The sequence below is a fragment of the Peromyscus eremicus genome, chromosome 10 (assembly GCF_949786415.1).
Source record: "Peromyscus eremicus chromosome 10, PerEre_H2_v1, whole genome shotgun sequence".
NCBI lineage: Eukaryota > Metazoa > Chordata > Mammalia > Rodentia > Cricetidae > Peromyscus > Peromyscus eremicus.
Genome location: NC_081426.1, coordinates 77,155,383 through 77,166,637, shown reverse-complemented (window position 1 = coordinate 77,166,637; position 11,255 = coordinate 77,155,383). Strand labels below are relative to the sequence as shown.

Below are 11,255 nucleotides of genomic sequence, written 5' to 3'. Positions count from 1 at the left end.
GACGGGCGGGGCGGGAGGCGGGGCCGACGGGCGGAAGTCGGAAGGCGGGAGGGCGGGGCGACAGGCGGGAGGCGGGGCGACGGGCGGGGCGGAAGGCGGGGCCGACGGGCGGAAGTCGGAAGGCGGGAGGCGGGAAGACGGGCGAGAGGCGGGGCGGGAGGCAGCGAGACAGGCGGGAGGGAGAGACGCTCTGCCGGTCGGCAAGGCGCTGGGCGGGAGGGCGGGGGGAACCTGCGAAAGGCGGGTTGATAGGTGGAGTGACGGGCTAGGGGGCGGGATGAAGGGCGGGACTCTAAATAACGCAAATAACGGCCAATGGGCTATTGGCTGCGCGGTGCGTTCTGCGCACGCGCAGCAGTTTTGAATCCTCCTTCGCCTCTGCTGTTTATTTAGGGCCGAGTCTGCGGTGCGGATCCGGCGGCTCCTCGGCCGCCTCCGGCCGCCGTTTACCTCTCGGCCTGCAGGGTTTATTTTTTTTCGACCCTCCTGGAACCTTGGCCTGCGGGGGCTTCCCCCTCAGGCCTCAGTCGGGCATCGTGGGCCGGAAACATGGCCTCCTTCCATCTGGTAAGTGCGGGTCTAGGCTCGGGCTGCGAGCTGAAGCCGCTGCCCTGGGGTCGAGCGGTGCGGACGCGGGGCCGGTGCTGTGAGCTGCTTGTCAGGGGTGGGTCAGGACGGGTGCTGTGTGCAGCTGGTCAGGGGTGGGTCGGGACGGGTGCTGTGTGCAGCTGGTCAGGGGTGGGTCGGGATGGGTGCTGTGAGCGGCTGGTCAGGGGTGGGTCGGGATGGGTGCTGTGAGCGGCTGGTCAGGGGTGGGTCGGGATGGGTGCTGTGTGCAGCTGGTCAGGGGTGGGTCGGGATGGGTGCTGTGTGCAGCTGGTCAGGGGTGGGTGGGTCGGGATGGGTGCTGTGAGCGGCTGGTCAGGGGTGGGTGGGTCGGGACGGGTGCTGTGAGCGGCTGGTCAGGGGTGGGTTGAAAGCAGCACAGGTAACAAATCAGGTGTGATTGTGTACCAACAGTCGGAGTAACTGGACTGTTAGTCTCAAGGTTTCACATCGTAGTTTCATCTATGCCTGCTTTTTTCTCTCAACAAACAAAAACCCTGAAATTATACTTTTTGTCGAAATACTATTTTGTATGAAGTTTCTAATATTAACGGGACACCTGTTATTGATAGAGCTTTTAAAAGGTGCCAACTTTGCCATTTCATGTTTCTTGACACATTGATATTCATTAGTCTTTCAAATTTCGTGTGATTACTATGCTCTCACCTAGCAGTTCTATTTATCTTTTTAAGAAAATCTTCATTGATGATCTCCTATTATGCAGTTGTGTATGTATGTGTGTATGAACATGTATGAAAAGACAGTATAGTGTGTATTCTGCAAAATTATATGTAATTTACATTGCATTTGGTCAGAGGGAAAAATCATTAAAGCCACAAAGAGCAACACAACAAATGCTTGCTGTACATTATCAAATACCTGTTATAACCCTACAACTCTTTTGAGCTTATTAGTTCTGATGTCTATGTGTGGTCTGTTTAGAAGATAAGGGCAGAGAAGAGTTAGGGGTTATTCTCAGGTATTCTTATATACTCAAGTGTTTTCAAGGGGATTTCCTACCTTAGACATATTTGGTTATAACTAAAGAAACTTTGGTTTTTCCCAAGGTAGGCTTGGGGTTGGGATGGGAAGGATGAGGGAATATCCAACAGGTAACCCTAACAGGGTACTTAGTGGGTAGAGGCCAAGGATTCTGCTAAGCATCTTATAACAAAAAGTCATTCACTCTAATAGAGATTGGCAAATCCAATTGTGTTGTACATTTTTTTTTTTTTGAGAACTGTAGTCCCAGTGGAAGAAACTCAAGTTGAGATCAACTGAAGGATAAATTGAAGTTGACAGGTTGTACTTTCAAATAAATATTTTCTAGATTTTAACTCAGAATTAAGGAACCTTATTTGTCTTGGTTACTACCTGCTTTTGAGTGTGCCTAAAACTCACTGACATTCTAGTAGATGCTCAGTATTCATGAGCAGGTGACCTAGCCTGTCCTAAAAATGTTCCTACTTAGCAGAGGACGAGGTAGCATTGTATAGGTGTTTATGTTTAAAAACATGTTTCAGTGTGCAGATTTGTGATCCTTCAATTTACTGAAATGAGAAGAAATTTCATAAATTCGGGTCCAGAAGCTTGTGTAATTTACATTCTCAGGATTGGCTTTTATTTCAGTGCCTCACAGTGCTGAATACTGGAGAGAGACCTACATGTCTGCTTTAAACGTTTCCATCAAATGAGTAATAGTGGGGCTGTTTTAAAAATACCGCAGCTGCGGGTTTGAGGTTGTAACATAGTGGTGTAGAGTGTTTTTCCTGCATTGGTGGGTCTTGGGTTTAATCTTGACACTAAAAGAAAATTCATAATAAAGCCAAATTGTTAGACATTTTTTTCTTTAGTTTGCTACCTATAAAATGGATTCCATCTTTTTGCTTTTAAGATTATGGGTTCTCGCCTTTTTTAAAAAGATTTTTATCTAATTTTTTGTTTTTATTTATTTGGCATATCTTTTTTTTGTTGTTGTTTGGTTTTGGGACAATGTCTCGTGTAACCAAGGATGGCCTTGAACAGGAACTCACTATATAGGCAAGGATGACTTTGAACTCCTGTATCCATCTCCTGAGTAATTTGGATTATAGGTCTACAATGCCATCATGCCCAACTTTTGGCAAGGATTTTTGATTCTTTGAGACAGGGTCTCATGTTTACCGGGTTGACCTCGAACTCTCCTTCCACTCTTCATAAATGCTGGGATTACAGGGTTACCACCTCCTCATGTTTATGGGTTCTGGGGATTTGACTCAGAGATTCCTGAATGCTAAGAAAGCATTCTATCAACTGCACTCCTGGAACAGATTTTTTTTTTTTGTATGTTAATATGGCATATAGTTTAGTAGAAAAGTTTTAGTAGAAAAGTTCTGGAAAGAAGATAAATTATCTCAAGACAAAATCTTTACCCCAAGTTTCTTTATGTTTTTTGAAAAATATTTTATTGTGTGTGTGGGAGGAAGTGGGGGCGTGGATCTGTGTTTGTTGGTTAGAAGGTTCTCCACCTTTACATGGATTCTGGGCATCCAACTCAGGTTGACAGGCTTCACAACAGTGTTTTTACTCATTGGCCCATCTCCATGGCCCTTCCATGTTTCTTCATATCTATTTTGTTTTTGCCTTTTCTTCCCTCCCTAAGCAACACAGTCTGAATAATATTAGGTGGAACTAAACGATGTGGCTATCCCTGTGAATAGGAAACTGTAGTGACTCAAGAGCTGGTGTGTAGGAGCAAGCATGAATCGGGTTGACAGGATAGCCCAGTTTACAGTGCCAGGGCATTAGATGTCGAGAAGGTAGTACCTGTGTGCTTATGGATATGGGGACAGCTTCTGTAGTCAATGAGATCAAATATGGACATAGGAGTGATTCACTTAGGATTTTTGGTGAGGGGTGAATCCCAGCTAGGGAGCAGCGAGTGTTTCAGTGAGAAGTAATCCGGTGTGGTATGAGGAGGACATCCATACTGGACTGTTTGCATAGTGAGTTGGAATCCTGGTGGCGTCATGGGGCATCTTCACAGACAGTGGCTTAGAACTACATGAGAGAGCCTGAGCAGAGGGAGATAACATGTGGAAGGTGTGGCTGGGACCCATATGGGAGAGCTTCCTTAGCAGATAGGCATCTGGGAGGTTTGATCAGACAGAGTGAGGTCAGTATAGTAATGGATTAATACAAGCCACATTAATCAGCTTGAGGAAGATCACATATATCCTTCCATACTTTGGAGAAGAAAATAACGTAGAATGGGTCCTGTGATTTTAGATTGTAATTGTAGGGATCTGAACTCAGATACAGAGAAATAGAGGTGCACACATATTCTCTCTGTTGTCTTACAGGCTGGAGAACAGATAGCAGCTTCCCCACAACAATGAATATGCGTGACATTCAATTCATTCCTGCTTTCTAAACTAAAACAAAGGGAACTAAAGATCTCTTTAAAAATTGTGGCTTTCAGAGCTGGTGCAGCCAGCATGAAAGTTAGCCTAGAACATGTAGAATATTTTGTTATTTTTATATACCATTGGGTGTAATAAAAGTGGGGTTAAGTAAACAACTGGTGTTGATAGTGCTCTCATTTTTTTTTTTAATTTTTATTTTGCAATACAATTCAGTTCTACATATCAGCCACAGATTCCCTTGTTCTCCCCCCTCCCCCCTCACCTTCCCCCCAGCCCGCCCCCCATTCCAATCTCCTCCAGGGCAAAGCCTTCCCCACAGACTGAGATCAACCTGGTGGACTCAGTCCAGGTAGGTCCAGTCCCCTCCTCCCAGGCCGAGCCAAGGGACCCTGCATAGGCCCCAGGTTTCAAACAGCCGACTCATGCAGTGAGCACAGGACCCGGTGCCACTGCCTGGATGCCTCCCAAACAGATCAGGCCAATCAACTGTCTCACCCACTCAGAGGGCCTGATCCAGTTGGTGACCCCTCAGCCATTGGTTCATATTTCATGTGTTTCCGTTTGTTTGGCTATTTGTCTCTGTGCTTTGGTGATGGGATGGCCAAACACCCTAATTGTCATGCTAGAAACCTCATCCAACTACTGAGGGATCTGGATGCAGAGATCCATGACTAGGCCCCAGGTGGATCTCTGGGAGTCCAATTAACGAGAATGAGGAGGGTTTATATGAGCGAGAATTGTTGAGTGCTCTCATTTTTAAGAGTGTGCTGGTCATCATCTTACTACGGAATCCAACTAGAAGGTTTTCCTTTGTAATTCTACAATTAACAGATATGGTTCAAAGGGCATAGCACCATTTTACTGTACTTTGTCTGTCCTTTGTTCCCAATTCCTGCCTTTCTGTGGTGGGGTACATTTTAAAAATTAGTTTCAATTTTAAAATTATCGTAGTTTTAGGTAATTCTGCTTTTCATTGTTAAGAATTCTTGCTCTTTGCTTATTGTTGATAATATGCAATCTTAGATTTTTATTTTTTGTTATTTATTTTAGAGAGGATTTTGCTATGTGGCCCAGGCGACCTCATTCTTACAATCCTCTTGCACAGGCCACCACAGCAAGCTCCAGTTTAGTTTTAAGAGTTCTGTATTTCAGATATCTTGTAAAAGTATTAGTTTTCTTGTTTTTGGGTTTTCTCCGTTTTTGTCTTTGGCATTAATTTTCTCCTGGGACATTTTACATTTTAAAAATTCATGTCTTGATTTTCCTTTTCTGTTTTAGAGACTTAAATGTCCAGTAATCTACAGGTGTTGGTCATACAACAGAATACTTGTTGTGAGATATGCAACTTTAGGTTGTCTGTTCCATAATTATGCTTGTTAGATCCAAAGGAAACTCCCAATTCCTCAAACTCCAAAAGCAGTCCACATTTCCAGAAATGAGCTCAACCTGGACTATAGGAGGATTTCTGGCAATTAGAGAAAAGCCAGCATACCTCAGGAACTTGTGAAGCTGGTTCCCCTCTACCAAAAGGAATATTTTTTTCTTATTGCAGAAGGACAAATGGCTACCATGGTAGCTATCAGCATATCAAAGCTCATGCTGGCCTCTAGGCTCCCTCAGGAACACAAACACCAGTTACACATTTCAAAGTCCATGCTAGCATCCCAGCCCTTCTCACCTCCTTTTCTAACCTAAACTCCCTCCATGTCGTAAGCTTCCCTCCCCACAGATACTCATTCTCCTTTCAACCCTGCTATACTTGTTTTTCTTCATCTCTCTTCTGCTCCTGCTTCTCTCACTATGTTTTCTCTATTATCTATCCCTTGCTGGTCTCACTGTCTTCCCTATAGCCTTGGACAGGTCCAGTCTGTTGACCATGTGTAGTCTACTTCTTTCTTTCTCTGCTCTGTGCTCTTTCAGAGGCTTCTGGCTGTTCTAACTCATACCTATAATAGAAAATTTCCTCTTAACCATTTCATGTCATGCTGTCAGTTTATACAATGCTTTCTTTTAATCTCTCCTACCCACCTTTAGTAAGACAGAGTCTCACTATTTAGCACAGCCCAGGTTGATATCAAAGTTGAAATCCTCCAGTTTTAGCCTCCTCAAGTTCTGGGACTACAGTTGAGCACCCGCTGTGCCTGGGAACTGCTCTATTGCTGTTTGCTTGTCTTATTCCTTCTGTTTTATCTCAAGTTCCTTTTCTGCGTCTCTGTGGCTTTCTCTCGGGCAGATTAGTCTCCTTGAAGGAATTAATATATTAATATATCCAATGGAGGATATTATATATTATATATCATATATATAATAAGGATATCATATGTATCCAATGAAGAATATTAATATATAATATTTGATCTTACTTTAGGTTGCTACGGTTTTTGTCATATTTCATTATTTATCATGCTTCATCTAGTTTTCATCTTTCAGAAAATTGTTGGTTTATTTGCATATGGCTTTCTATTCCATTTTCATTGTTAATTTATTTCTTGCTATTTCATTTAGTGTGTGTGTATACTCATGTGACATGTGGATATCTGGGGACAATTTCATGGAGTCAGTTCTTTTTTTCTAACTTAACTTGGATTCTTGGGATCAAACATGTCATCTAGTTTGTATTGTGAGTGGAAAGCTCCTAATTAACCATCTTGCCTGTCCCTAGTTATAGTACTATATTGGATAATTAATAGATACTTGTTAAATGAGTAAATGGAAAAATATGTTCTTTTGTTAATTCTGTATTGTACTGGAATTATTTTGAAGATGAGTTGTATTTGATTATAGTTTTAAAAAATTAATAGTTAACTTTTCTTTCAGGATCATCTAAAAAATTACCACAGAAGATTTTGCCGGCCTTCCAGGTGACATGCTTATACTTAGGCTTTTAAGATGACTTATTTTCATCTTCAGAAAGTGGGTTTTTTAATTTAAGATAGAAAAATCTATTACCTTTGGCTGACTGATTTCTATGCACACTGATTGGTCTTTTAATTATTTTATATAAGAGAGAAATATTAACACAAATCATCTAATGACTTAGTGGAAGTAAGAAAAAATGCTTATATAGAATCGTGGACAAGAAGAATTGAACAATGAATTATTAGCACTCAATGGTAATATTAGTGAAATATAACTTATTTCAATAAGTAGTGAAGTATACTTATTTTAGTAAGTTTTTGGACCATAAAGAGCTTGCATTTTGTTTGAAAGATTTTTTTCTGTACTATCAGTAAAATTACATAATAGACAAAAGTATTACTTATATAGGATAATAAAGTAACAGTTTATGTCCTAAAAGGTTTATATATAATTTAGCTATTAATCTGAAGTGTACCCAGCCATGTGAAAAATTATATGGAATTTGTGTGAATTTAATGAAACATTAAAGGTTTAGTGTAATTTTAAGCAAAAGTTTATTAACCCTCTTTAGACCTACATATCTAAATTATGCTGACCAAAATCCAGATGTCATTCATTAGGTAAATGCTTAAACTCTGATATATTCATAGCATAGAACATTATTCAGCAATAATTGGAATGAATAGTTCATTCTTGCAATAACTTGCATTACTCCCTAAAGAATTATAGTGAGTAAAAAAAGTCATTGCAAAATATTGCATACTATACAATCTCATTTTTATGGATGATTATTTTTTAAATGACAGAAATTTAGAAATGACAGGTAGTTAGTGGACGGGGGTTAGGATTGATAGGATGAGGTGAGGACAGAAGGGAGTTAGAGGGAAATAGATCTATTACTGAAAGGGCAATACAGGGATCCTTATGGTGACCAAACCAGTATCTTGTCTCTGGTTGTGATATTGAATATTGAACCTTTCAGAGGTAATACATTGGGTAGAATAATACACAAACACACACACACACACACACACACACACACACGCACACACACGCGCACGCGCGCACACACACGCACACACAAACACACACACACACACACACCCATAGAAACTGAAATGATCTATGTGAGATAGTTACTGATAACCACACAGATTAAACCAGTTAAAAGTTTTGAGTCCTTTTAATGGCCAGAGAGCAGACTCGTGCCTCTGAAAAGGCTCTTAGTGACCAAGCTCAAGGGTACAGTGTTTTTAAAGACAAAACCACAGTTATATCAGTGCTGGCGGCTGGTGGAGGAGAGGGGGTCATTCACATTAGTGAGGGATTTTTCCAGACACTACATGATAATTATTTTTGATTTATATTTCTCTTAGTTACTTGTTTTATTTTTAAACTTCCACAAAGATCAGTTATTTCAGTTAATATATCTGGATCACAATCAGGGTCATGACAGTTCCCAAAGTGATGCCAAGATAGATGTGGCTATTGGAGGTTTGGAAGGCTGAGAAGAGTCTAGTCAGACAGTAAAGTTGAGACAAAATTGTATTACATTAGTCATTTCAAAACATAAAAACATGAGTGAGTACATATTGAACCAGAGAAAACTGAATGAATATAACTATATGGTAATATAAAATCAATATAATACTTAATTTAAACTATTTCTATCCATCCATAATTGCTGATTAATTAAAAATTAATGCTATTGAATCCAAAGTGCACTTGAAAGCTTGCAGAGAAGACAATGTTACTTGGAGATGTTGAGACTGGTGTCTATAAAGTCTTCATTAAAGAAGCATTTAGTGCTTGAAATAGAATTCAATGGTAGACAAGTTGGCCTGGAATGCCAAAAGCCCTGGGTTTAGTTCCCAAAACAAAAGCAAAACATTTCAGAACCAGTTTAGTTCTTCAAAAATTGGAATTGCTATTGAAATATAGCAGTTGTCTGAACCAGTTTTAGATAGAGATATTCAACTTTGAGTAGATATATGTAGATAATAAGGTAACTTCTCTTAATATTATATACAAATAGAATGTTTGTTGGACTCAGACTACCAAGTTTTCAAATAATAGAGATATTTTTCCTCTTTACAGTTAACATTTTATATGAGATTTTCAAGCAGACAAGTAACAAAGTAACACATATCTTACAGAAATTATATATTTACTTTTTTTTTTTTATTAGAGCGCCCAACATTCAAGCAAAGCAAGGCCAGAATGTGCTGGATATCTTACAAGACTGTTTTGAAGAACAAAGTAAGGCTTCATTTCTAGATGGACTTTCAGAGTTGGTATAGATAAAAATAGAAATTTATCACTAATGTCAAATGTAGCAGATATGTTCTAGCATTTAAATATGTAGGGCAGTTTCTTCATAACTTTGAATATACATAATTAATCCTTCTTGTATCTTTTGGTATATTGAGAAGAATATAGAATACTACTGATACAGCCACAGTAATGTACCATCTTTAACTCACAGTAGATCCCTATAAACTGGAACTCCATAGATCACTACTTTCCACAAAAGAAAATATTTTTTTAAATGTGAAAATCTAAAATCATATATGCTTGGAAATCCAGAAGTTTGGATATGAATATCATGCCACAAGTGGAATATTCTATGAAATTTTATTTTATGCACAAAATTACACTCAGTCTTTGTAAATAAAGTGCACGTGAAATGTAAATAAATTTTGTGTTTAGACTCAAGAAAAATCTTAAGATGCATATATAAATATTCCAAAATCTGCATAAAACACGATATTAGGTACTTATAGATCCAAGCATTTCTGTAAGGGAGAAAGCATAAGGGATCATTTGAATTTGAATTATTTTTGGCAATTTACATTTGTTTATTTCAAAGTGATGAATTAACGCAAAAAGCGTTCTGAGGCTGGGCATGAGTAGGCGAGTGGAGAGATGAATGGTAGATGCTGCTCTTGAATGTCAGCTCCCCAAGCCTGGGCTGGAACATTGACTTCCAGTGCAACTGTTGAGAGATGAAACTTGAGTTGTGGTTAGATCATAAGGTTTCTGCCCTCATGAATGAATTTGAGCCAACAATAAAGGCCTTGGGAGCTTTGTTGGTTCTGTATCTTACTTGCTTGGGATAAAATAAAAACTCTTGCTAGATACAAAATTTCTGAAATCTCTGAGCTTTTTAAATCATTCAGTTTCCTATATTTATTTTGCAGATCTGGGTATGAAGCTCAGGGCGTTATGGTTGTTAGGCAAGCACTCTATCACCGAGCTACATCCCTAATTCAGTCTCAGGTATTCTGTTACACAAAAGTAAGACAGCGGAAAAAGTATCTTCATTACAGACGGAAAGAACTGAATTTTTTTTTTTTTAATTTTGTTTGTTTTTATGTTTCTGATGCTCTGTAGGAACATTTGAATATTACATTGACATCTCTGTTTCTTTTGGCTAATTGTATTTTGGAGAGTCAACTGACAGTTCTTCACAGGTCATATAGAGTAGTGGTTCTCAATCTTCCTAAGACTGTGACACTTTAATACAGTTCCTCACGTTGTGATCCCCCAGTCATAAAATTATTTTCATTGCTACTTCATAACTAATTTTGCTACTGTTATGAATCACAATGTAAATATCTGTGTTTTCCAATGGTCTTAGGCAACCTCTATGAAAGGGTCATTTGACCCACAAGGGGTCATGACCCACAGGTTGAGAGCCATTGATATAGAGTCCCTTTAATTGTTCAATTAGAATTTTTCTTTCGAGATAGGGTTTCAGTATATAGATCAGGCTAGTCTTGAATTCACAGAGATCTGCCTGCCTCTTCTGCCTGAGTGCCGAGATTTAAAAGTTGTATTCCACCTTTCCCAGCTTTTTTTTTTTTTTTTTTAAGTCTTGTCAATGGTTTTTATTACAGATTCTACAGAGTCCTTGCGTTGTTCCACACCTAAAGTGAAAGATAATCATAGTCAATCAGCAGGCAAAGAGGTAAGTCTAATAGAACTGATGTGGGTTTGGTACTTTAATGAATGATATTTAAACAGTGTTCTTATGTACATTTTAGTTGTCTTATTCTTTAAAGAGAATCCTATGCTTCCATTGCATTTCATAAAATTTGGAGATATTATAAAATTTTGGTTTGATATTTCTAGTGTTTGAAATTGGGAAAAAATACAAAATTATAGCAATCCTTTTTGTTCTAAACTAATACTTAAGAGTTTTAGGGAAATGGGTAGCTTTAAAGTTCCTGATTAGACTGATAAGTGTGGTTGTTTTCTGAAGACTGATGGGACTGGTTACTGTCCACAAAAACTGCTTTTGGTTGATTATGTGCCTTAAAAGGGTAGGTTGATTTATTATCCAAAAGTAGTGCAGTTTTAGTTAGAATTTTTTTTCAAGTGCCA

The 11,255-nt window shown here is 39.2% G+C and overlaps 1 protein-coding gene across 2 annotated transcripts in view; it reads left to right on the top strand.

Annotated features, from left to right (window-relative positions):
• The first annotated feature begins 284 nt into the window (after positions 1-284).
• The window catches only part of Cenpc (centromere protein C), a 54,263-nt gene continuing 43,292 nt past the window's right edge, over positions 285-11,255 (top strand). Inside the window, exons 1-4 of one of the 2 annotated variants that reach the window (XM_059274599.1) lie at positions 285-567; positions 6,828-6,871; positions 9,058-9,128; positions 10,769-10,839. In XM_059274599.1, coding sequence (XP_059130582.1) covers positions 550-567; positions 6,828-6,871; positions 9,058-9,128; positions 10,769-10,839 — 204 coding nt within the window. In that variant the 5' untranslated portion in view covers positions 285-549. The remainder of the gene's footprint in view (positions 568-6,827; positions 6,872-9,057; positions 9,129-10,768; positions 10,840-11,255) is intronic. The other variant, XM_059274600.1, reaches the window with a different exon arrangement.